Below are 27,686 nucleotides of genomic sequence, written 5' to 3'. Positions count from 1 at the left end.
ACCACATGCCCACCTCGCTCTTTCTTTTCTTAAATGCTGTCTAAGAATTTCTTTTTTTTCTCCCTTTCTCCAGGCTGCCTCATTCAAGTAATGGATGAGTCCGGCTCAAAGCCATGAAGTAGCTTGCCTCGGATTTGAAACTTTGCTTCCTGCAAGGCGTTGTTTTGAACAGGGCTCAGTTGTCATAACAAAGTATAGCATTTAATCTTGAAGGGAAACAGTAGGGCTTCAGTAACAATATAAAAAGATGCAGGAATCTTCTCGCCTTTCATGGTGTCTTGGGATGTGTTTTCCAACAGTAGAAATCACCTTTTGAAATAGAGACAAAAGCATTTACGGAGCCAACAAGAACCTCTCTCGGTTTTATTGTGATTTTTAATGTTCATAGAAATTTTAAATAGCTTAAAGGCATGTCATAACTAATCTAAAGCACAACAGCTAAACAAACAAGCAACAACAAAAGTGTATACCATTAAACACTTTTGTGTAAAAGCAATCAAAGCCAGTTGGTGCTCTGAATACCTTCAGCAGGATCTCTTTAAGCACTACCTCTTCAACTGCTTTGTTTTTAATCCTGACAGAGTTGGAACAGTAATTTGTCGAGACGAGTAGACACATAAAGTGTGTCTGCCGTTTGGACAAAAAAGCGGCTCGTTGTGAGGAAGGGGAATAAAAGGAGACTACAGTTCTATTTACTCTGTGTGAAAATTGTACCAAAATGATGCATTTGTCTCTACCTGTCGTTGCCGCTCTGAATCAAAAATGTCATAACTGCTCACATCTCACATTTTCTACTGATGGTTGTGTTTTGCACCGCAAGCGATGGAGTTAAAACGGATGTTGACAGTAGAAAAATATGGCAATCAATAAAAAGCATTGTGGATTTGACAACTTTGGCTTTTTGTGACATGTTTCTTTGTTTCCAGAGGCTAAGGCAGAGGGACTAGTAAGTTAAAAAAAAAAAAAAAAAAGGAGGACAAAACTGGCTCCACAGCCAGCTCTGGTTTCTTTTTGCCTTTGCTCTTGTATGGCAGACAGTCATATATGATGTGAGTCAGTGTAATGATGTGTGTTAGGTCTGCTGGCTAGCTCTCAGTACAGCCCATGAATGTGCCTCTGTTGCAGTCACTGTTTTACTAATCTCCTCAGAGCTGAGTCTGTGCCATAGAGCATGACCACACATTTTTTTGTCTAGGAATTAAATGTCACCTGAGGGCAGGTCACCTGCAAACAAAAGGCCACCAGCCGATTTGCAGGTATAAACAGTCCCAGATAAGGAGGCCTTCTCTTGCTGTGCAGGAAATTGAATAACTACAGAGGCAGAGAAAAAGTAGGAGAAACAGCCACGCACAAAGAACGTTTTTGTTTGCCTTACACTATCAGTATTGACCTCTTGCAGCACATATCCTCATTGAGTGTGCACGGCACAATGGTCTCATCGAAGATGAGGAGCAGGAAGCTGTCTGTCATCTAGATCTCCCCATCTGGGCATCTGTTATCAGCACTGCTGTTTTCTGCTCGCATTGACCGGAATGCTGGTGGAAGGGAATGGGGCAAGGTCATCATGCTCAAGTCAATCAAAGTGGTCAGCGTTGCAGAGATAGCAGGGGGTTATTGCCAAGGAATGTGTATTTTTTTTCCATCGACTTTCTGAAGTTCTCTAAGACTCCCAACAGCATTGCACATAAGTCCACAAAGTCAGGTAGTGTATAGTTCATTGCAAAGGATTTCTATACCCCTTTAACTTTTCATTGCATTACTACTATAAAGTCTTTTAATATGGTTTAATGTGATACACTGAGAAAAAATAAAGCATAATTGTGAAGTTTTTTTTTTTTTGATGAGTCAAAATCTGAAGTGTTGGACACTTTAATTTAGCCCCCTATACTCTACTACCTCTAAGTTAAGTCCAACCAATTCTCTTCACTGACCTTACCTTACTACAAACTACTGTATTAATCTGAATCCCCAGGAAATTTGGAAGCACAATCCAAACTCCTAGACAGTCTTTCTATTCTTACAATTTTAGACAATTCTAAAGATAATATGGATAAAGAATTAGATTCCATAAAGATTTCTGACACTACTGCCAATATGTAGGAAGGCAAGGTCACAGGCCCTGATGGGCTTCCCATTGAGATCTATAAAAATAAATTAGCTGAACTTCGTAATTAACCCAGATCAAAATGGCTTTGTGAAAAACAATCAGGAATTCCATCACGTTTTCAGGGTGTTGAACTTCATACATGTTATGTAAGTTTTATAAGTTTAATTTGTTATTTAGAAATTGTCAAACACTAGGGGGGTGTAGGTTATAATAATTTTTTATGTTAATTTCTTCCAGTCAGTTCTGTGTATTTCGAAACTGTGAGTGCTTGCTTTCATTGACATTGTGCAAGTACCAGCTTAAATGTCCTAAAAGAGGACAGAGTGCAAGCACATACTGATGTGACCAACACATTTTTTAAATTAGGTTGCTGCAGAGTCGGCATTCTAGAGAAGAGACTCCTGCAGGATGAGCACAGTTAGTAGGAAACTCAGGATGCCTCTTGAAGAGATTGCTGATAAAAATCAGCCCATTAATCTAAGTCAGCACAGACTCTGCCTTAATTGCATTAAAAGTTGCATTTTAATGCAAAAGGAAACATGCATTTGATGAAAAACATATGGTATAATAACAAAGGCATGAAAAAACTTTTTTTTTGCATGTGCAGCCAAAAAAAGCCTTACGTTTAGATAAAAACAAATTAAGCACCAACTTAAAAAAGGGAAACCTGCATAATATACCTTTCAATCTCAATTGAATTAGTTTGTAATCTCAAGAAACAAGCCAGTCCAGTAGGAGTGATAGTGTGACAGTTTCAGAAACCATGATAAAACTGAATTGACCATTTATTCTCAGCTAAAGCCTGATCTCTAGTCATCATTGTGGTCTCAGCCTCATTATTCATGTAATCCGTGTTCCAGTTGCAGCTTCTCCTTACACCTTGTCTCAGCTCCATACATGCATACACCTTGTCTCAGCTCCATACATGCAGGACCGGGTGAACGGAGGTGGGGGTTAGTTAAGGGGAACTCTGCCCCGGCAAACAAGAACAGAGACAAGAGCATGTGATGGAGACTAATTCGCCCCCACCAACACCACTTCTCTTTTATTTCTGCTTCATCCTCTTCTTTCTTTCTCTCTATCCTCCGGGAAGGCACCTGACTTACCCACAGACATTTCTAGCGTGGAAAATCCAGCTGGGGTTTAAGTGCAAGGGTAAAATGTGGGCTTCAAGGGGGCTTAGGCATCATTCAGGGCAGATCAAACCCACAAAACTATAACCCTGCTGCACTCTGAAGGGTTAGTCTAACTTACTTCTTTCTGTGTGTTTCATCAACTTCCCTGAAGAGATGCAACAATATGTTGGATATTGAACAAGCAATGAACTAATTCTGTCAAAGTGCCGCTCTCCCAGGAGGGCATTGGAGGTTTTTCATGTTCTAAGCTGAACATTACCTTCTTCTAAATGTTTATCCTTTGTAATAGATATTTGTATCAGTACGGAAGGGATGTTTTCTCAGTAAATTATGAAAGATTATATTTTACTTTAATCAGACTAATGTACTGGGGAAACGGGCCAAACATTATAGTTTACTACATCCTCACCAGAATTATCCCTGTCAGGGCCCTCATGAATTTAGAGGCTTACATGTATTAGTAATGCAATGAAGCTTCGTCTATCTTCTGATGTTCACCCAGAGGGTCAGAGATAGGGAGGATAAATCTTAATTATTGTGACCAAATTAAGTCATTACAGCCTGCAAGTTCTGCAAGAAATTCTTATCTGCAAGGGCCTGTATATGAGCTGGATGTTCTTTTGAGGCTAAGTAACCCACCATGTTCTCTGTGCATTATTTGTGGCAAAGCATACACCTGGAGCCTCTGCGGCTCAGTAAAGTCGAGCAGCGAGCTTGTAATTGGAGGATTGTAGGTTTAATTCTGGCATCCTCAAGTTGCATGTTGATGTGCTTCTGGGCAAGGCACCTAACCCCAAGCTGTCTATTCATACACCATGTGTGGATGCGGGATGTTGCACATACTGAAATTATGATTCGATACATTGTTCAACTCTACTTGTTTAATTTATTTGCAAATTTTCCGTGCAGAACATGACCAACGACTGTCACATAATTTGGCATCATTCAAATGCACTATCCTACAGTCATTTGGGGTATATTTTGCTAATTGTGGTGCTAATGCTACGTGTGTTCTGATAGAACAATGGCACTTGTCATCTCTGAAAGATCCATACATCTCAAAGTCAGTCTGTAAACTAGATACTGTGTTCAACATTTTATCTTCTTTTAACTGACATGGTTTAAATGAAGCATTTTTCTTCAGATTTTTCTTTTTTATTGGCTCTGCAAGCCCACAGGAATAAAAGGATTAAATGGAAAGGGTCATAAGCCTCTTAAAAATATAAAATGCAATTTTCTTCTCTGGATTAAACAAATCATATCATTGGACCAACCTGCTCATTTTTGTTCAGTGGCCTAACCACTAACATAATTTTTGTTAACTTTAAACCATGCAAGTCCATAATGTTTTAGCGTATTGATTGCTGGCTCCCAAACTAATTTGGAGATTTCACAAAAACAAGTAGAAAACTCTGCTAAGCAGTTATATGTAAATGATAATTTACAAAATGTGTCAAACTTTTGTATTGCCCACTTCTGTGGGAATAGTAAAGAATGGCATGCTAACCTTTTAGAAGGACACCATGGTCCGGAAACAAATGGGGTGATTTGTCCACATGAGCAGCAAATGTGCTACTCCTATAGTGCTTTTTAGAAAACTCAAACAAATCAACTCTATTCCAATCCTTGCTCTGTTGGTGCGTGATTCCTTTTCCCTTCACTTCACTGCTTCGTGAACCTTTAACAACCTTTTAGATTATGCTCGGTCACTATCTACTAAGTTTTATTATGTTTTAAACAAATCCAGTGAAGTCACTATTCAACAACTGTCAGAATCTAAATTTATGTCCAAACCTACTTAATATTTTGTACTGTGCATCACTTCCACAGGCAGTCCTAAAATATCTGGTTTTATCTTTCAGAAACAATAAAATACCTCTACATGGTGTGATAGCATCTAGGTTTTAATAAAATGGCCCGCCTGAGGAGTCTAGAGGCAGCATTAGGGTCCTTTAACCCTAGCAATATGACAAATCCTTCTCCTTAGACTCCTTTATTGGGACATGTGTCAACATTTAATCTGTTATTCTATACTCCCGCTCTGCATTTCTGAGTTAAGACAACATTTAGAGAATAAATTGGGGGAAAGGGCAGTGGTACGAGTTGCGGCTTTGCAACTTGAACCTGCAACGGCTTAATTTATGTATCACCAAAGAGAAAAGGGATACGGCATGGAGCGCTTCATCTGACCATGGAAGCAGTCTCTTCTTTAGTGCTGGCTTCTATTTTCGAATTCTTATATGGGAATCAAGAGTGTCTGATGGCAGCAGTCTGGGAAGGGCGGGTGTAGCCCTGGGGTTTGTGGTCTTGTCTGACACTGTCTTTAGAAACAATTCCCAGCAAGGTGGACCAGAGCAGGGACTAAAGTGTCATGGGAAACGGTGCAATGTGTCCAACTTGATTTTCAGTGTTTCGCCGTGTTTCGACAGTTAGACTGAAATGTGAGCTGCGGAGGGATATGGAAGGCTTCTTTGGGTGTCATCTGTATTCGAAAAGCAGGTGTTACATTGTGAATCCCCAGATCTCCGTTCTAATCTCCCACCTTTCTTATGTGTGCCTCTCACATCTGATGAATGGTCATGTGAAACATTTTGGGCAGGATTGCCAACTGCCTTACCAATTAGGGAGTTTTTTTGTGTGGTGTTTTCAGATTACAGATTCACTCAGGCTAGTTGAAAAAATTTGTGTTTTTAATCTTCTATTCCTGTTTTATAAATTTCTTTGAAAAAGCCTAACTCCACTGAAATAAATCCTTCTCATTCTCTCCGGATATTGGATTATGGAGGCATTTCTCACTTTTGGGGGAAAAACTTGACTCTAAGATCTTCTCTTTCTTTTCAAGATGTTGCCTACCAGTAGCACCGGGAATAAAACAACATAAAAAGACAAACAATCTTGAAGTTCTCCTGCTGCGACCGTGGTGGGGGCACTCTTATTTGACTAAAGGCTACACCCTCCTTTATGGTACAAAAGAAAGCGTCCCTGTCAAACCGAAACCCAGAACAATAGGGGCCAGCCTCAGGGAAACAGGGCCATTTGCATGCAGCTGTTTGCCGTTTCCAGGACCACAAAGGCCAATCAAAGAAGCCTTAATGGGAGATGACAAGCGTCAACCAGTGCCTTTGCTCTCTGTCTGTGCCAGGTCTCGTCATTCTCTCCTACCCTCCAAATATGGCCCAGTTCTTTTTAAGTTAAACATTCCTCCAGTCTTTTTTTGCCTCCCACTGCCTTATGGTGTGTAGTTTGAGCGGTCAAAGGTTGGTCATGACTGCAGACTTGAGAGCTTGCGTGCAGAGCAGCCAGGATGAACCTGAGCATGTGTTTAATGGTCCGCCACTTGCAGTTGGCAGACGGCAGTATCGCAACACGAAAGCGACATCATGTTCTCATATAATCTTCATAGATTTTTTTTTTTCTTACGTCACATGAGGGTATAATTGCAGAGGGTTTCAGATGCACCCATCTGAGCCACAGTGCCACTTCCAATTTCAAGGGTGTTGATAGAAAACAAAATATGTATTATGAGAGGGATTGTCGCCAGTGAATTATAGGCTGTCAGCTGGACGAAAAAAGAAAAAAAATAAAGCTCCCAGAATGCAACAGATTGAGCAGCAGTACTGATCTTGCTTTGCTCTCTTGAGCTCAATAGATGGCTTAGCAGGCAGGTCAGGAGGAGAAATCTGAAAAGCTACTTTTCTGTGCAGCCACTCACTGACGGGAATGCATGATTAGGCCTGATGTCAACAAGGGCAGGAATGGGGATCAGAGCCAATTATCACTTTGTCAAAGTGGCTTCCATTGCAATATGTCTGGGTGGTCTCAATCAAATATGATACTAGGCTTTTTATTTGGGAAGAATATAATATCATGATTTTTTTTCAACAGGAAAATTATGGTCACTGTTATCACAATCTCTGTATGTAAAAATAGTATCTAAATCTATGACATAGCATAAAGCGTAGACTGAAGAATATTTGTAAACATACATCTGCAGTAGGAAATATTTACAAGGAGATCAAACTTGTGCTGTTGATTAAAATCTTGGATGGCTTCTTTTTACCTTTACTTGAGGAAAAACATGTTGATGTAGAGCTACTCTTATAAATGTTGACTACTGTACCCACCTCTGCCCTTTACATTTATATTCTTAAATAAAATTGAATAGAAATATGTTCTTGTTTGTGGATGCCATACATCAACACAATATGAAAGCTCGTTCAGAGGGAAAATGGACAGAGCTCAACACCAGGCAGAAACAACTGTGGCAGCTAAAGTTTTGAGACTTGCAAGTAGGCAGGACAGTAACCTTAAGAATACAGTAAGGGCCATGTGCAAGGCTTGTAGAGACTAATGCTAAGTGATTGTACAAATTTATTGACCATCGACAAAAAAGCTGCGACCTGGTGCTTCATGCGTTGTTGCCATTAACACTGCAATCAGTAGCTTTTTTGAGAAAAGTTGCTAAAGGAAGTGGAACTGGAAAGTCCCTATATTTATTGACAAAGTTGGTAAGTTATGGTATCTTGCAATCTGCCCAAGTAATATGACTTAGGTTGGTATTGTATTGGCATCCCACAAACAATATATATATTTCAAAAACAGAGGGGTAAAATACTTAAAAATATGTGGAATAGTGTAATTGTAGCCAAAGAATTGATGTTGTTTGGTCATTTAAATTTTTGCTTATGTTTGTGGTGGAGCTTCTGAATGGTTTAATTTAATGAATAAGTTATTATAATTCATTCAATTTTATAGGAATTTCACATTAGACATTGTTATTGAACTAAAATTTTTAATAATGCATTTTACCATAGTGATCATTACAACCAACAACTTTTTCTGGTCTGCCACATATAACCAGTATAGTGATGAAGTATAAGATTCAACTAGACATTAATGTTTACCGTTTGTCCAATAGGCCATGTATTTTATTTTATGTTAAATATTGGCAGTGACACAGCAAGATCACACACTCTGTGACTCACACCCACACAGGGTTTGCGTTATGAATTCCATCCTGCAGTTTTCCTGACACCATTTTCCCTACAGCTGGTGGCCTTCTGTCGCAATCTTCAACTGCTGCAAAGTTGATCAGTCAAACAAAGCACAGAGTGTGAGATGAAAAGCTTTTCATGCCTCCCTAGAACACACTGCACACAAACAACCTTCACTCCTTCTCAAGATCTTGCAAAACCCGTTTAAACCAAGGAAGTGCACACAGAATAGACACATCCAGAAACCTTTGTTGTCACAAGATTTTTGCTTCAGAGCTTTGTCTAAACCCTGAGATCTTAGGCGACATCCTGTTCAGCCACCAAAAATATATTCCTTTGAATTTAGATTTTTCCCATCTACACAATGAAAAAAAGTCTTCTTTACACATGGTATAGTGGTGTATTTTATTCAGATTTGTTATCACATGGCTAGTTACAAATTTACTAGGCAAGCATTAATGAGACCAAGACTATGTGCAGTTTGGAGAGAAGGTGATTTTTTTCTTTGGGCCACCGGCACAGTCTAGGTGCTCCTAATTGATGTAGTGTTAGCCTATGACCAAAAAGATCTATACCAGAGACGTGGGGGGTGGAGTCCAGCCAGCCACGAGCCTAATCAATCGCTAGTCTTCTGCTGACAGCAGAAGACTAGCGATTGATCATGCCATAGCAATCTGATAGATGGGCAGAGGTGGCAGTGGACAGCCGGAGAAAGAAACTTAGACAAGGCAGATGGCGCATGTGTCCGTGAGGATGTTGTTTTTTTTTCTTTGCAGAAAGACGGTCTTTCTGCTTGGAATTTTAAAACCCCACAAGATACATTATTTCCGTCTGTTCTCTATAGCTGCAGTGATAAACCCGTCACTCTGTCCATGAGGAATGGCAGGCGGGATGATCATTAGTCTTCGCAGTAAAGCCGCCAACTCCTCTCTCTGGGTTTTATCATCCACCATTCTGGACAGGTTTTCTGAAAGGTTTGGGTAATTGTCGTGGTTATTGGGAAAGATGGAGTGACCCCGCAGCCCTTCACTTATGATTTGGCTGGACTGATTTCTTCTAATGAGGTGATAAACAGTCCAGCTAAGAACAATTTACTGGCTATTAGATGGATCATGGTTTCATAATGAAATGTCTGGAGGCCAAATGCCAGAGAAAATCTGCCATTAATTTCATATTTTGTTCTCTTGCTACTTCTCCTAGTGTGCCTAGAACTCTTTTCTAATATGCAATGACTCTTTTGGTATATTTTTAAGAGTGAATGTTTTACAGATGCCATTTTTCTCCTTTTTGCTGCTGTGGCGTGTGCAGGCTTACATAGACTATCATTATGACTGAGCTAGGCACAGGAAAGCTGAAATGACTTGCAGACATGTTGGTCAGGTTTTTAAGGACAGGAATTTCGAGCCAGAATCACTTCAGCTCTGAGCAGTTCAAACAATACTAATTGCACAGGACCCAGACTATCAAAAGTGTGAGGATAATTAAAGCATGGGGGCAAAGTGAACCCGGGGTGGTAAGTGTTAGTACATGACAATGGTCGGGAGCCAATGGGAGCAGGAAAAAGGTAACAGGCTGAAAGGAGGGCTAATTAGGAGAGAGCAGTGTAGAAAATACAAATGGTAGCTGCTCCCTCAGGGGCCTGCCGGTGCTGAAAACAACGACGATTATTGACAGTTCATGCAGCGCTCTACTTGCTTGTCTATAATGGAGCAAATTTCCATGTTCTGCTTAGATTTTACCAAATTGTTTTCTCAGAATTGCAGACAGTTCTAGTTGTTTTGACTGGATCACTTTAACTGCAGTTAATGGATTTCTTTTTCTTCCTCACCGTGGATATAAAAAGACTATATGCCTGTGTTAAAACGTCAGATTTTTTGGATGTAAACCCTTAAACTAGTACTTTGTGGAAGCACTTGTTGATTCAGATACAGGATCTGTTGTTCTTGTGCCTGTCATCATTTATAATGATTCAAATTAATTTTTGATAAAAATCAGCAGTATTTCACTTATATTTACATTAAAACTTAATTTTTTTAATACCCTGGGTAGATTTAGAGCTAAATACACATTTTAATATTATGTTTCTTTTTTAGAGTAGCCCAGCCAGAGTTGAGACTTGAATATGCAGAGGGAGCTAAAGGTTAGAGTGATGGCAAGACTTGGTGCTTGTCACCAAAGATAAATCTTCAAAATATCATTGGCGATTTTCCTTTTGATTATTTTTAAGGAGTGGTACAAATAATTTTGACTTGATATTTTTTCACTAAAAAACTAAAAAACTATTACCTTTTACTGAAACTCCTTTTTCATTTCCTGTCAGAATGGCACTTCTTGGTTGAATGGAAATAAAGAAAAGATGGAACAGCGACATTACTAAGATGCTTCTCCATAACTGATAAAAATATAAGATGAGAAACTGGTTTAGAGACTGCCAGGAACCTGGCAGTAACATTGAAGAACTAGCAGGATTTTCTGGTTGGTCCTGGCTGTGGTCTACCTGTGACAACAATCTCTATAGTCTCCATATGTCTGGACTGAAGACTGGGGTTGAGCGACAAAAGCCTTTCCTCTAAACATTCTGACATGTCCAAAATCTCCCAACATCTCGAGAGAATGTGCTACGGTCTTACAAAACCAAACCTGGACTTTTGGTCATAATCTCAAGACATGGTAAAAGCACTATCATGCTGTAGGATTACTTTTCTTCAGTTCAACCTAGACTTTTTCTAAAGACAGATGACATTGTGAGTAGTTCTAAATACCACTCAGCTGTGATGTAAAACCTTCTGGTCTATGTTAAATCAAAGCACAAATCACAATCAATGCTTTACCAGCAGAAATATAAGGTTTTCGAAAAGACCTAGCAGTCGTTTGGAATAAATCTGACAGGAAATCCGTGGGGTTGCTGATAAAGCTTGTGGACAAAAGCGTTCATCTCAATCTGTTAGATTGACCCAAATCTGGCAAATACTGACAAGTTTAGAATTAGATAAAAGTTATTCACAACTTTGACACTGGCATATTGCGACTATTTATTTTTTGCACCTACATATTTTATGCAGTTTGATTGTACGGGGTAGACATAACATATTTTTGAAATTTTCCATGGTTCCAGTTTTGACCAAACTTTTCATTGCTTAACAGAGACACCTTTTGTAGGGTAATTTCCTCTAAAGTGACTTAGACATCAGTAAACTATTTGGCAATTCTCCTTTCTACTCGGCTTCATGCATTGGTCAGTTGTCCTAGGTGGACTTCACACTGTCCCTTGTCTGATTGGCCCCCCATAATTTTCAGAATCCCACTTTATTCAGGTGGGATTCTGCCTCTCTTTGTGTCGTTCTTTTCACATCAAACAGAGCATAAAAAAGAGAAATAAATTAAAGGGTCTATATGATAATAGAACTGTTCTCAATTCAACTGGATTTGGTCCTGCTGGTTGATGCTCTCTGTTGGTGGAGACCATCTTAAAGCACTCTGGCCTTTATATCTGCTGAGGAATTTATTAGATTACCAGTGATCTCAGATGATTTAAAAATTTGACAGGCCTGACCGCAGAGCAATGGAGAAATGAATTGTTTTTCATCATTCCCCCATTCCTGGGTTGCGTGTAATGACCCCTCTATTTAAAACTGTGGTAAACATTGGACTGCTGTGGCCTATTCGGAGCTTGCCAACAAATTTTTACAGCATGATGTGCGGTCTTATTGTGCTGGCGCAGTGATCCCTTAACCTATTAATTTAGTGATGCGCTTTCTTTGTCTTTGTGTGTGTTTCTCTCTCCCCCCGTCGTCAGGCTTCAGCCGTGCGGCCTTGCCTTTTGGGTTGGTCAGGAGAGAGCTCTCGTGTGAAGGATATGCGATTGATCTCCGTTGCCCTGGGAGTGATGTCATCATGATCGAGACGGCCAACTATGGCCGCACTGACGACAAGATCTGCGATGCTGACCCGTTCCAGATGGAGAATGTCAACTGTTACCTCCCCGATGCCTACAAGATTATATCGCAAAGGTAAAACACCGGGGGGGAGAGGAGGGACTCCATTTCACAAGCACAACCAGGAGCTGGGCAGAAAAAGCATGGCCTTCTTTTTTTTTTTGTCTACAATATTTCCACTGTATGCTGAACTTTTTATTTCTGTAATATTTTGTTACATTTTGGCATATACTTCTTCAGATAGATATGCTTTTGTTAATTGTCATTATCATCATTTCTTTTCCTAGTGCATCTCAATAATTCAAATTTCATATAAAAATGTATTTAATCCAGTAATTCAATTCAAAAGCAAGGCTCACATTATAATGATTCATTCTACACCAAGTGATGAATTTCAAGTCTTTATTTCTTTTAATTTTGATGATTTGACTCATAACTTATAACAATTCAGACTTAGTTTCCCAGAAATTGAAATATTTCATTATATAAACATGTTATGTTATGGCCATGCTATAGCCTGCACAATCATAGAGAAAACTGCTGACATGACAGTTGTCCAGCAAACAGTCACTGTTCCAGAATGATGTCATTAAAATGTCATTATTTACTTTAATAATGACATACTTTAGTCAGTGTCCTTGAAGCACTGAATGAAGCACCTTCTTCTGTTTCCTTCCACTCAAATAATTGATGGTACTGAGAGCCTTACCATTAAATATTATTTCACTGATTGCAGGTTTTTCAGTTGTCCTTTTGACTGAATAGCTGCTGTATTTTGTTAAGTATGTTGTATGTTTTAATCCTAAATTAAGTGAATTTATTGCCAGATCATTTTTTAATTTTGTCAGATCACATAGTAGCATTTATACCTAGAGCAAACAATGAACAGTCAATCCAGGTGATCCGCAAAGATCGGTGATTGGCCTCATTGGTGATCGGTATTGAAATCGGCAGCAGAAAACCTGATCGGAGCATCCCTACTTTTAAGTCATATTACTCAAAATGAGCAGAAATAAACATTTCAAATGCATCAGTATGTAAGGAATCAATATAATATATAAAATTTTACTTTTTGAATTGAAATACTGGAATACATTAACTTTTTTCCTGGCATTACTATGTATTAAAATTCACCTGCGTTTTTGACATAAATTATTTTGCTCTGGTTAGTCTGCAAAAAACTCTCATTTTTGGTATGCTTATCTAACATTTTTGCAGACAATATTCAAATATCTTGCACAATTATGTTATTAAACAACAATAGAAAAGCCTGAACTACAAACTTAACATTTCAGGCAGATCAGGACCACTGTGTGTTGTGTGTCCTTGGCACCTTTTAGACTCTGCAGAGCTTTTTCAAGCACAAAACACTATGCAATGCGCTGAAAGCTAATATGTACAGCTGAATGTGTTCAAGCAAAATGGCGCCATCTTACACCCTTCAAATTCCAGGTTTTACCGTCTCTTGCCAAATTATGTGGATGACATTTAAAATCTTTAAAAAGTGCAGATTAATTCTTGACAGGCAGGAAGTGACATCCATGCAACGGGGCTCTTCACACCAGCTGCGTGTTGTTGCTTCTGTTTGAGTCATAATCGGAGTAGCTCAGGGAGGCGACCGCCAGTCACATGAACACCCTCCTAATACCCTATCTGGAACACTGCGCTTGCTTTGTTCAAACACTTGTAGTGCATTGAAGTGGCTTTGCCTCAGGTAGCGAGCAGTGCCCATCATCGTGCCTTTTATCCTGGTTACCCTCTCACAGGATGCCGCCTCATTGTCAAACGACAGCACAGCAACACTTCAGCTCGACTGCTGCTTACCCCTAGAGGTGTGTGTGTGTTTTTAAAGGGCACTGGATGAGCTATTCATAAACAGTAACGACCACTGTTCACTGTCTAATGCGCCGCTCTGTCTTAACCTGCAGCCTCTTTAAAGCTGGCTTTTGAGCATCATCGCCCACCATGTCAGACCTTTGGGATTTTTACATGCCTCATTTTCTCCTGTTTACCCCCATGAGATGCAGCTCCACAGAAGAGCTTCATGAATACATCAGGTCCCGCTGTCTTTCTAAATCTACACCGCAGTCCCAGTACAGTTGTACAGTATAATGCTGCAGATGCTTTCCATGCCTTTTGCTTTCACTGACAACCGCAACACTTTTGTTGATAAGTCGAGACCAACACTGGGTGGGGATTTACTTCAAACCTACAGTCAGGTGAAAATTAAAACACCCCACAACAGCCCATGTTTTTGCTTCATATTTCGGCATATGGATATTTAATGTCAAATTGAAGTAATACCCCTAACAAAACAACAATATTGAGCGAAACACATTTTAAAACCTTGAAAATGCAATATAATTTCTGGTAAGAAATAAATAACACCCCCACATTTATTCTTTCTTAGAATGGTTAGAAAAGTTAATTAGTATTTTGAAAAAGATTTAGTTTGGTGTCGCTGATGAGGTTGTTGAAGTGAGAGAGCATTATAGGAGGAGCTGTCTGAAACATTCAGAAATATGTTGTTGCATCTTACATGTCTTACTTAAAAAAGGCCTCAAAAGAATTACAAATTTGCTATTCCATTGTATGGAAAATAATCTTCAAGTGAACAGCATCCAACATGGTCTAGTCCCCCTGATAGGAGACTGTAAGATGCCAAAATAAGTCTCTGGCTATAGATCATCAATGAACCTGCAGCTGGCCTTTGCAGCTGTTGCTATGAAAATAAATACCTGCATAAAAAGAAAAAAGACTGCATAAGTTTAACTTTCATAGGAGGTGTGCAAAGAAGAATCCTTTAATTTTTTAAAAATAAACCAAAGCCACACTGAGATTTTCCAAGGATAGCCCAGACAAAGACCAGGACTTCCAGAATGTTGTTCTTTGAACAGATGAATGTAATATTGAGTTATTTGGATACCAGGAGAGAGGACACCATCTAAATACAGAATTCCAGGAAGGCTCAAAGAATCCACCATGAGCTCTATACTATGATTTAAAAGGTGCCTGGTGAAAATGTGAGACCCTCTCTAAAGTAGTTGTTGGTGAAGCAGAACTGGACCCTGTGACATGACAATGACTCAAAACATGACTCAAAATCTGTCAAGGACTAGCTGAAATGAAAAATGCCGCTCTGAGTCAAAGCCTAGATCTTGAACTGATTGAGGTGCTGTGGGGTGACTTGAAACAGGCTGTACATGCAAGAAACTCTTCAAACATCTTACAGTTGAAAGTAAGGAGTGGGTCAAACTTTGCTCAGATTAATGTCTACAAGAAGCATCTCTGAAGTTTTTTTAGCCAGTGGGGTAAGGCTAGCTTTTAGAGGGTAGTGTGTCCTAAAGTTTTCCTCATTTTTATTCTTATCTTTTGTTTAATGAGTAAAAGCAAGGACATTTTTTGCTGTTTAATTCCAGTTGAATCACTTTCTTTTCCAGAAATAAAGAAAATACAATTAGACACCAACATTTCGACATTTCTTGATAAAAAAACTTAATATTTATGTGGGTGTTATATTTTTTTCACATGCCCGAATATTGATCCAGGTTCCCAGGAAATGATGGTTTTGAAAGGAGCCTTTTGCCACAATGATCGTAAGGATTCAGATTAGAGGAAAAGGGCTCCTGATCGTAATTAAAGGCGATGTGATAAATGGCGGTGTTAAACCAGCCGCAAATCTTTCAGAGACCAATCAGCGCTCCATTGGTGTGCAGCAAACTAGAATGTGGGTATTTTAACTCTATCACAATGGGCCAGTCAATACTGTCAGGATTAACAAAAGGCAACAGCCCCACAGACGGATAAACAAACACATTAAACAAGAGCGGGTAGATGGAAACAGTTGGAGGTCTGCCTCTCAGACTGGCAGTTTCTGGAAATTACGACAGAGAGCATTCGTCAAGAACAGTTTTTTTCCCCTCCACAACAAAAATTACTAGACAGGAATCAAATAGATAGATTTTTGCACGACAGCTACATCAAAGGGTTTTGTCAAGAAGAACGTTTAGTTGAAAGTTTTGTTAAGAAAGTGCCGCAACCTCTGGTCACATTGCTTAATATTCAGGTCCTCATTCCTTTAGAAACGCGTCGTGAATGGACTGTGAATTTGACCTTTCCATCTCTCGACCGGAGCAGGTGCAAAAACTGTTCACTTGTAAAAAATTATGATCTAAATACACTTTTCGTCTCTCTGCCTTCCATTACTTCATTTGAATCGCAACCTCTTCTTTGACCCTTTAAAACTACCAGAATGAATCTTTTATCTGGTCAAAGGTGCAGCTCTCTGAGAGAAAGCGAGTGGAATTCAAACACTTGACTGCCGTGAGACTGTTCAGTGCAGATCGCACGCTGGGATTTGCTGCTGTTATAAACAGACTGTCAGAACCCTTAGCAACAACACCTGCTCCTAAAACACGAAGCCATCTCCAAATTACTGTGAAGGAAAACGCTGCGGTGAATGGTTCCTGCATTAAAAGAATTTTTAGTGAAGGAAAAAAAGCTTTTTTGGTTCTTACATGTATACAAATCAATATTTAATGTTTACCAAAGATCAAATGGTGTAATATGATAGGTGTTCTCTTGTACTGGTTAACCAACAGAGAATGATCATCTAACAAAACATTTTTCCTGTCTTTTAACTCACAGCCTTAGTTTTCTGGGCTGCAAACTAAACAGTTTGATTTGGTCTCATTGCTCACATCAAGTCAGCTGAACACAATCTGCTTAGTACAACAAAGAACTCATAAATAGCCAGAAATGCTTCCCTTCGGAGCCGCTAGAAACCAGAAGTGGAGCTGAAGCTTGGTTGAATATTTATTAGGTGTGTGCCTTTGTGTGTTCTTTTGTCCTGCAGGTCACCTGCAGTGTGGCACAAAGTCAACCACAGTAAAAATTGTAGATGAATATTCAGTGTTTTTTTTTATTATTTATGTATCACCACCTCTATAATTTATCTGGAGTTTAAATTTCCTGCTAGTTGAGATGAAGCTAATAGTTGCTTCCTTAACACACTTAATGACAGATTTAAAAAGAAAAAAAACACCATAGGGATGCACAGAAACATTTAACCCTTGAGACTATGCTTGATGTTCACAAGGTTTTAAACATATTTTATGTAAATCTAAGAATGCAAATAAAGATTTTTGAAATTCTGTTTCTTTTCCATGAATTATGCATTTTAATCCTTATAATAAGAGACAATTAGGATTGAAAATTATAAATATTTTTCATTTTCACAGATAGAATAAGGTCTTATTAATATAAAAAGAATCTCTATGGTGGAGCATTATCCAGTTTAGTTTAGATTAATGGTTTGAACTACAGATGATCAAAGACTCAGCTTTTGGTTTAGCACCTATAGAGAAGCTGTAAAGCACATGCTATCTTTAGTTGTGCTAGCAGCTAATGGTTTCTCTTGTTGGTGAATGCACAGTTCAGGTGTGTTCACCATGTTCTCCATGTTTTGCGGGTCTTTTGTTTCTTATGTGCCACTGTCAGCAATTACCCAAAATATTGCCAAAAAAGGGATATAAAACTGATGAAAGCTTCTTATTCTGTCCTAAAGCATTGTTTCAAATTGATCTTGAACCATCACAATGCCTTGGCTGATATCATTATTGCCTGCTGATGCATTTTCAACACATACCAAATAATCATCTGTTGCCCAATTATGCTTCATTTTGCTGATCAGCACTCTACCTGAATTTTTATCCATTCTGTTTGCTACATTGAAATTAACAATCACACAGTGAGACAATATTTTTTCAAATATTTCAAAGCCTATTTCCTATCACTTGCAGCTATTGACTTTAAAATCTCTGCACCCTGAATGAAGTGGAACATTTTTGGGTGTATTTGAGGTGATCCAGCATGCCCCACACACTGTCAATCAGATCACACTTTCATGCAGTGACCCTTTCTCCCTTGCGGCAGCTCTCTTGAACATTTGCTATGCTGGAGCTACAAATGTTGCTTCTCTATAAGCACAGCTGGCAATATATTGGCACTCAAGTTTAGACCATAGCTGGCTCTTTCTAAAAGTACTTTGTTAATCGTGCATGGTTTTAATAAGGTGTACTAGTTGTATGGCATTAACTTTGAAGTACAGGGTGCTACAAAGAAAATGCATGTTCACTACTGAGCAAAGTTTCATGATGGATTTACATGTGTGCTTACTTGCTTTTTAATATTCATTAACTTACTCTTAAATGGGTAGTTCTGTTCATCTGTCATATGTTTGTTTTGTTTTCTGTGCAGCACTTTGCAGTGATAAATTGTCCTAAATCTGTTACTGTTACTGTTGTCCCCTGTTCAGATATATGTTCAACTTGCATCTCTGCCTCTGACTGTTGTTTTTTTTGTTTTGTTTTGTTTTTTTTAAATATTTATCTCAAGCCTGCACATTGTTAAACGTTCTTTTCTGGTGCCAGTTTTCATCTTGTTTGCCTCTCTTGCTGACATCATTCTCAATCCCTGGGCCTGAAGAGAGCTCGATTGAAGTGGAGCCAATTTCACCCTATACAGTATTTACACAAACTCGATCTTTGCTGTTCTTCTATTTTATTAAAATTTTTTTCCCTCTTGCTGCCTCTTGACTTGAACTTTTTTTTAACACCCAGAAACATGTGCTAGCACACACACACATACCCAATGTCTCTACAATTCACACATCATACTGTTATTTCACTGAGGGACACCATATCATGCTGGAAGGCAAATAACCTTTCATGGAGTTGACACATTCATGTCTTGTTTGGGCATACATGCAGAGGAGCTGCTCTGTTATACTCGAGGCCACACATTTCAGTCCAGCGCATGTCACCACCACCTGTCGCGTGTGTTTTAATGAATGTCCTCTCTTCCAATAGCAGCCTGAAGACAGTAATTCCCGACATGCCTTGTAGCTGCTCTCATGCTCTGTCATTCATGCCATCGCCTTCATTTACTCGCCCCTTAATGCTCTCATTCCTCTCCCTCCTCGTTCGCCAAGGTTTGAAACTAGAATGCATAAGTAACAGTCAAGCCCGGGATTTCATCAATGTCACTGAGGCTGTTACAATGAAGCGCTCCCTCCTTTTGTGTTGTTAATGTTGTCTCATGCGGAGTACTCTTACTGTGGGTAGTCATGATGAAATCTCTGGTCAATCTTTTTTTTCCCCTAGGTGCAACAACCGTACGCAGTGTGTGGTTGTCACTGGCTCTGATGTCTTTCCCGATCCATGCCCTGGCACCTACAAGTACTTAGAGGTCCAGTATGAGTGTGTTCCCTATAGTAAGTATCTCCACCCCAATCTCATACAGAAATCTTGTTGTGTAATATCAAAGTGTCTGATGTGACTGCAGCCTCTTTTTATTAGTTCTTACAGATGACGCTTCAACTCTTTTATCTGGAATAACACTGTGTTAATAATGACCTAAAGCTAGAAGGACTTGGAATTTTTCTTAGGTATTTAAAGTTTTGTTTATCCAGTTATAAAAATAAAAAAACACACATTTTTCCTGTTCCCTTATTCAAAGTCTAGTCATGCAGATGTGATTTTACTTGACTTTATTTGAGATGTAAGATATTTTATATAATAATGCAGATTTCTGATGGCTGTAAGTAAGTGCCAAACAAATGGCAAAATAGAAGTTGATTAAAAAAAAACATGCACCCAGGGAGGCATGTAATGGTATGAGTCACACAGCATAATAAATAAGAAAGAAAACAAATGTTTCACTGTCCCATGGTATTTACACAAAAATCAAACAAAGTTCTGTAACGCAATCTAATTGAATTTACTTAAAACAGAAAAGAAACATTCCCACTACTGCTAAAACAAAATATAGATTTTTTTTCATTTGTATTAATATTATCTATACGATTTATTATTGTAGTTTAATCTTGATTCAGATATGTAGAGTATTACCCCTTTTTGCTTTTAATGTTGCAGCTTCTTAACTATAGCTTTTACATGTTGTTATGCTAATAGAATGCAGGAATAACATCTTTCAAAAACTGGGTTTTGCAACTGAAAATACTTCCAAACAGCTGAATTGGTTTTTTTAAGAGAAGGAAAAACTATCCCACATTATGGTAATCTACAATTCTCAGCAATATTAGGTGTCTGCTGGCTTTTTAAATGTAGTTTAAACCCCACGAACGGCATGATATATGGTTTTACTAGTTTTGAAAACAAGGCTTTGGTATACCTGGTCCATGCCTACATTATTTTTAAGTCAATGCTTACTGGTTAATGAAAATGGCCTAACTTTTTTTAGATAATGTTCAAGATAGAACCAATATGCAAATGTTCTGTCCATCTTCTGTCCATGTTGTTCTGTCCAACATGGTTCTTGCCACAGAACCATGTTCTGTAGCAAGAACATGGTTATGTCCATGTTCTTGCAATTTACCAAAGTAAATTATCACCATATTAAGAGTTGTATGTTAGGAGTATTTAACAGAAAAATTACACATAAATAGGTAATTTAAAACCACTTATGAACAAATAAGCTAACAGAAAACAGTTTCTTCCCAAAAGGCATCTATTACATAGTTGCACTTTAACTCTAACTGACCAAAAGTTTCCACTTATTAACATACTCAACACTGACTGGCATAGAGAATGCTCCAAACTGCAAAAAGTTATTCAAAAGCTTTTTTGCTTTTTTGTTTTTTTTTTCTCCTTCTTTTGTTTCCTGTTAGCAAATTTCCACCCTATTTATCACATTTCCCGGTAACAGTCGGTAGCCTATAACGCTGACCGAGGTCACTGCTCAGCCTTGTTTATGTGTTCTAAAAAACTAATAGAAACATGCTTAATTTGCATGCTCATTTTGAACCTGACCGCGACATAGAAGCCTGGTTACTGGCATGCCAATTATCAACAGTGGGAGCTGAACTTTCACTAACAGATTGTAAATCTACTGCAAGGTTCAAAATTTTGTTGTAGTCAGTTTAATTTTCTTTATGTAACTGTGCAAGCTGAGCACAGCAACACAAATCAGCACAGTCAAATTCATCAGCTTTAAATTTAGTGAAAAGATGACTGTAAATGTCTTCATGGATTGCTGTGAACATTATCTGGCTGCGTAAGATATCATTTATTCTAGTTTGCAGTGTTTTTAGTTTAGCTTTGGCTTGGGGTTTGTAAATTAAATCTTCACGTTTTAGTCATGTATCATTTTAGTTTCAACCACTAAAGCAAAACCGAGTCAGATTGAAGCAGAGGTTCCACATGATTCAATTTCCACTGAGGGATTTCACTGGGGACTTAGACGTGATAAATGGTTGTTGATGTGTCCCCATCGCCGTCTATCCCAGACTCTGCTTCAGTGGCAGTAAATGCATCTCTGGTTTATAGTATGACGCTCGTATAGATCAAATTGAGTTTTTCATTGGCCGTATCTTTTCTTAAAAAGCATTGCTGGTTCTGCGGTTAATCCTCAGACCTTACTGTGATCAGTTTACTTTGGAACTACTTTCCACCGAACAAATAGCTTCTGCTTTTCCTTTTTTTTTATAAACTCGGTCTTACATATTTGTGGTTTAGTTGAAAATCTCAGGGGTATATATTTCTACAGCTTGACAAATAAAGCTGAAGCTATCTGCATGACTAGATATTAATAAGGGTTGGAGACACAATGTTTTCTCTCAGTTTCCGTTGGCTGACTTTTGGATTCTCGTTTACTGAAATCAGAATGTATGGCCTTATTTAGTGCTCTTGTTGACCTATAACACAAAGGATCTTACTGTAAAATCTGTTAAATGGCCTAAAATTTAAAAGAATGCTTTGCATTTTTCCTGAGGTTAAACTGAATTCTTACACTTACTCATCACTTTTTTTTTATCTTTGCTGCTAATATGTTTATAACAGTCGCTATTTCATAGTTAATCCAGCTTTAAATGGATGCCTAGAGTAGTTCACATAAATTCAGCTTTATCTGAGCTTACTCCATATATTAAGTGCTGAAATGTAAACCTTTAGAAATACTCACTCTTCTTTCCCCTCTTCTTTCAAACAGACCTTCCTTTCACCTCCTGTTCCCCACCCGTACTAATTCTTTCTATTTTTTTCCCTTCAATTTTCAACCTTTTTTCATATTGTCTCCAGCCTCTCCAAAGCACCGAAGCACATGCAGCTGCATTTCTAAAGAACGCCCATTAGGCTGACTGTACCATCAGTCACCCCGTGCGCTGCCAGCTCGTTTAAGCATTGGTAACTTTAATGTTGTGTTTTACGTATGTGGGCGAGCAGATCTAGAAATCCAGTGTTTCATTTGTGTTTAGAAAAGTTTGAACAATTTCCACCCTCAGCCAAGACATGCCAGAAATAACTCCGATGCTGTGTTGACTGTTCTCCATCTAAATATGACCCAGACTTTGGAGGGGTTTTTTTGTTTTATAAATTTTCTCCATCTCTTGCTGCTTAGGGGGAGAAGCATTCTTTGAGGAATTTATGCAGCTTTTACTGTACAAACTGTTGTTTTGTTGGCAGATAAAGGCGATGGAAATGAGTAGTTTAATGGGAAGTGCGATACATGGCTTGTCTCTTGCCATAACTTCTCTGTTTTTATTTCTAGGATGATACATCGTTCTAACAAACTTCTTTTTTTTTTTGCTCTTCCTCTAAGATCTTCTATCCCAGCCAGCCGAATGGTTCATTTCACTCTCACCCCCTCCAAATAATTTTCTTTCTTTATATCTACTAATTAACTCATGATAACATTTCTCTCCCTCTTGCACTCTTTTTTTTGCTTTCTTTTCCAATGCCTGAAATAGAAGTGGAGCAAAAAGGTAAATGAGTGCTCTGGTCCTTCCCCTCTCTTTACCCCTCCACACCCCCCACCCTTTTGGCCTCTTGTTCTGTGGTGTTGAGTACAGCTCCCCTCACGTCCCACCCCCTTCCACCTTTCTCCTCCCTTCCTGATTGCCTTTTCCTGTCAAATTGTAAACCCATAGGAGGATGGTTTGCACCCATGGAACCTAAACAATTTGCAGAAATTTCAAACGACAACCATGGTCACCAGACCAAGTTCTCTTCTCAATACAAAAGAAAACACTAACTGTTTTTGGTGTCCATTCATTCCTTGGACCCCCTCGTAAGCAATGTAACACCCACTCCCCAACTTCTCCGAAGAATGACTAGTTGTGTGTATACCTCTTAATTGGCTCAGTCTCAGTTTGCCTGGCCTGAGTTCTGCTGCACCCATAGCACGTGATGTGAAATAGCAGTGATGGCTGAGTGAGTTTGGCACTGCCTGCGAAAAAACAAAAAAAAAAGTTTGAGGACGGGGAAACAAAATGTCCTTGTCTTTCCTTTTTTTTATCCAGAACAAATTAATTTGTATTGGAACTTTGCCGTGGCCTCCCTCACCCATCAGTGGTCAATCTTGTCTTTTGCCACAGAGTAGTGAAAATCCTTTGCCTCTGTTGTTTCTATTATTCCCTCAACCTCCACTTTCATTATTTTTAGTTTGTTTTACCTTTGCTTTGCTGCCGCCACCACCATCCGACAACCTGTTGTTTGCTCTTACCACGAGATGTAAAGTCTGTTCCCTTTCCCTCTTGTTACTTAATGACCCTCAGTCATGTGAGAGTGCATGTGCAGTGTGTCCGTATGTAGAGTGAATATAGAAAAGTGCATACACCACTGTTAGAATGCAGGGTTTTTGTGGCATAATTAATGAGACCATGATAAATCACTCGAAAACTTTTTCTACCTTAAGTGTGATATTTATCTTGTACAATTTAATTGAGAAAGTTACTTTTGAGGGAAAAATATAAACAAAAATATAAAAGCTGGAATAACCTGGTTTAGTACCAACTCTGAGACCAATAGTTTGTTCAATCCCTGCAGCCATTTATAATTCAATTTCAGCATTCTCTGTGTTTTTGGCCTCTCCACACCTTGTAGACTCTCTCAAAACCAAAATCAGATTGTAAGGGCATCTTTTGTCCCTCCTCTCTTCATGCGATCACAGAGATTTCTGTCTGACTTGGCTATTTTAAGACCAAATTTTTGCTGGTGAAGCCATTTTTTATGTATTCTATAATCTTCAAGCTTTGACTCATAAGTGTTTAGGCTCAAAACTGTCTGCCACCTTCCCAAAAAGTCTAGTACTCTAAGCAAAAGCATGATGCTGCCACCAGCATATTTCACTGTAGTGATTGTGTTTTAATGAACTTTTTCAACTGTGCCAAAGGTTCTGATTTAGTTTGATCAATCCAGACATGTGGAGCACACTAGAAATTGTTGCCACATATAAAATAGAAGCTAAGCACAAGGACAAACCAGAAATGTTTGCAGTTAACCCTAATCTTTAAATTTTTCTGGAGACTCTTGGCAGCCTCTTCAACCAGTTTCTGTCTTGTCTTTCTATCAGTTATGAAACATGCATTTTTTGCCAAGGATCTGTTGTCTATATTGTCTGCAATTATTGACAACTGTCTTTGTGATACCAGATACTATGTATGATGAGATATTTTATGACATCTCTGCATATTTTGACTTTAGCTAGAGGATTGAATTGAGTAAAGTCAGTAGAATTTTCCTTATATGGCTGAAGTTCATTTGTTATCCATCAGATTCACTGTAACTGATGGGAGTTGTAAACACAAGAATACTGAATAGTGGAATTGAATTAAAAAGTGGTTAAATATAGTATGAGATTCTAGGTGTGCATACCTATTAAGCCAGCCCTTTTGCTTTTTACATTTTCCAAAGGATTTGAATATTTTCCATTTGAATTGTAAAAAAAAAATACTTACTGTACAATGGGTGGAAAAAGTTTGGAAATTATTTTTAATAATCTCCTAAAAACCCTGACATTTTAATCAGCCTATTTTTACTTTTATAGCCACTGTACCCAGCTGTTCATGTGGCATTTGACATTTGAAGAAAGGCTGATGTTGAATGAAAAAAAAAGCACACAAAACAAAGCACTGTGAATTCTCCTTTCGCCACTTCCCGTGTCTTTCGTTTGCAGGACTTTAAAACTTTTTCGGTTCACATTTTATTTGTTTTGTCCCCGGTACAGTGTAGCAGCAGCCCCTTGAGAAGCAAGTTCTATTAACCTCACATTTTTCATCCTGAGTAGTTACTTTGACACGTACATTTGTTTTCCTCTCCCCTTCCCCCTTCTCATTAGTACAAAAACACTAGTCAAAAGCTTCAAAGTCCCTGATCTTTTTGTCCTGTACTTGAGTGGCACAGCTGGGAAAATTGTGCCTGTCAAACATGTAACGTTTGAGGTTTTTAATATTCTGCCTTGTTATATTTTTGTTTTGCTCTTCTCTGTCACCAGTTTTCATTTGTCCGGGGACTCTGAAGGGCATAGGAGCTGCAACCTTCCTGTTCGAGGCCGAGCAGCAAGCGGGCTCGTGGTGCAAAGACCCGCTCCAGGCTGGAGACAAGGTCTTCTTCATGCCCTGGACGCCCTACCGCACGGACACACTCATTGAGTATGCCTCCCTGGAGGATTTCAAAAACGGTCGCCAGACCACCACGTACAAACTGCCTCATCGTGTGGATGGAACTGGCTTCGTTGCCTACGATGGTGCAATTTTCTTCAACAAGGAGCGCACTCGTAACATTGTCAAGTTTGATCTCCGCACGCGCATCAAAAGTGGAGAGGCCATTGTGAACAATGCCAACTACCATGACACCTCACCTTACCGCTGGGGCGGCAAGACAGACATTGACCTTGCGGTGGATGAGAGGGGTCTGTGGGTGATCTATGCCACTGAGCAGAACAATGGACGCATAGTGGTGAGCCAGCTCAACCCGTACACCCTACGCTTCGAGAACACCTGGGACACAGCATACGACAAGCGCTCGGCCTCCAACGCCTTTATGGTGTGTGGCGTACTGCACGTTGTGCGCTCCACCTACGAGGAGAACGAGAGCGAGGCCAGCCGCAGCCAAATCGATTACATCTACAACACCAAGCTGAACCAGGGCGAGTACACAGACATCCTCTTCCCCAACGAGTACCAGTACATCACCGCCGTGGATTACAACCCCCGGGACAACCAGCTGTATGTGTGGAATAACTTCTACGTCCTGCGTTACGACCTAGACTTTGGGCCGCCGGATCCTGCAGAAGGTGAGGGACTGCTTCATTTTCAGGTGTAATCCATTGTCTTTGTGTAAACCCCTCTATTGTTTGGTAGCGGCTTGGGATGTCACAGATGGCTGCTTTTTAATTCTGGATACAATTCAGGTGTGATCAAGGAAAGAGGCTTGTGTTATTCTTGGGGAAAGGCCTCATTTGCAGACAGAAATTACAGATTCACCTTGGAATGAGGGACAACTCTCTGTAGGGTTGAGGCGCAGCTAAAAAAAAAAAAAAAACATGAAAAATGCGCATCTTTATTACCACGAGGCAGGCAAGCCACTCAATCCAGCTGATGCTTGGACCCCATCAAATTCTTCAATCTCAAGCCTTATCCGAAACCATTATCTACACCGCCTCCCTGAACTTCCCTCTCATGCTGTGAACATGTAGGAAAAGGCTTGTGCACAGTATGACAGAGGTTATCCTTTCCTCTCCTCCTCAGGATTGCACCATGTGTTGCCATGACTACCTCTTCAACTTTTGCTGTTACCATTTTACTTTTTTTTTTCTGTAATAGATGAGGTGATAATTGGCAACCTATTGTGAGCTAATATTTTTCAAAGGCAAGTTATGGAGCACACAGCGCATCTGTTGGAGAAAAAAATGGTTGGAAAAGGAGATCTATTACAGTGAAGAATCCTGTCAGGCAGTTAACAGGCTTAAATTAATCTGTGAAGTGCTGAGAGGCGACATATGTGTCATCAGACAGGGACATTACATCAGGCCGATAATGGGTTTAATTACCTGACAGAAGCCAATTTATCCCATAAGTCTTCTGTATGAAGAGGGGGAACAAGAATCTTGACCTGACTAGATGATACGTTATAGAGGTTCGGGTTGCTGCCCCTCTTCCGAGCACTGTTGAATATCAGGTTACGACTGGGCTGCTTATTAAAGAATCATCGAATGGTGATATTATTTATTGCGATTATGAGATCATTTGTGATACATCTTACATATTTGTCATTAAAGTTCTTCTAAAAAGTTTTGAGCATGAAAATTGTTGAGTTTTCAGACTATATTTCTTATTATATTATCTAAAAAATACAAAAATCAATTTGAGAAAGAAACATTTTATAGGTTTTATTGCCACAGTCTTCCAAAAGTAGTGAAATTTATACATTTTATAGCTTTGTTTGGCCTCTGGATTCTCATAGATCAGGCTTTGATGCAGTGATCAACTGATCAAGTTCTATTTGACTATATATTTTAATTGGCATTATTACATAAGCTAAGTTTAAATTGATCGGGCTTTTTCTGATAGATACTGTTTTTTCTTTCTTTTCTCCTTTGTTTTGAAACACATGAAAGAGAAAATGTGCTGGTGGTTCTTTGGTTTAAGTATCAGTTTGGAACCCAAATGACAAAATTTAAATAATTATTTATGCATCAAAGAATACAGTTAAGTCAT

The 27,686-nt window shown here is 39.0% G+C and overlaps 1 protein-coding gene across 11 annotated transcripts in view; it reads left to right on the top strand.

Moving 5' to 3' along the window:
• Positions 1 to 27,686, top strand: part of adgrl2b.1 (adhesion G protein-coupled receptor L2b, tandem duplicate 1) — a 126,999-nt gene that overhangs the window by 42,038 nt on the left and 57,275 nt on the right. For 8 of the 11 annotated variants that reach the window (XM_032565392.1, XM_032565394.1, XM_032565389.1 and 5 more), the window contains exons 3-6: positions 12,034 to 12,247; positions 19,336 to 19,445; positions 22,938 to 22,952; positions 25,463 to 26,263. In XM_032565392.1, the coding sequence (XP_032421283.1) occupies positions 12,034 to 12,247; positions 19,336 to 19,445; positions 22,938 to 22,952; positions 25,463 to 26,263 (1,140 nt within the window). The remainder of the gene's footprint in view (positions 1 to 12,033; positions 12,248 to 19,335; positions 19,446 to 22,937; positions 22,953 to 25,462; positions 26,264 to 27,686) is intronic. The other 3 variants (XM_032565399.1, XM_032565400.1, XM_032565390.1) reach the window with 1 other exon arrangement.

This window comes from Xiphophorus hellerii, chromosome 6 (assembly GCF_003331165.1).
Source record: "Xiphophorus hellerii strain 12219 chromosome 6, Xiphophorus_hellerii-4.1, whole genome shotgun sequence".
NCBI classification, from domain to species: domain Eukaryota; kingdom Metazoa; phylum Chordata; class Actinopteri; order Cyprinodontiformes; family Poeciliidae; genus Xiphophorus; species Xiphophorus hellerii.
The sequence above is the reverse complement of the archived record's forward strand: the minus strand, read 5'-3'. Positions and strand labels throughout refer to the sequence as shown.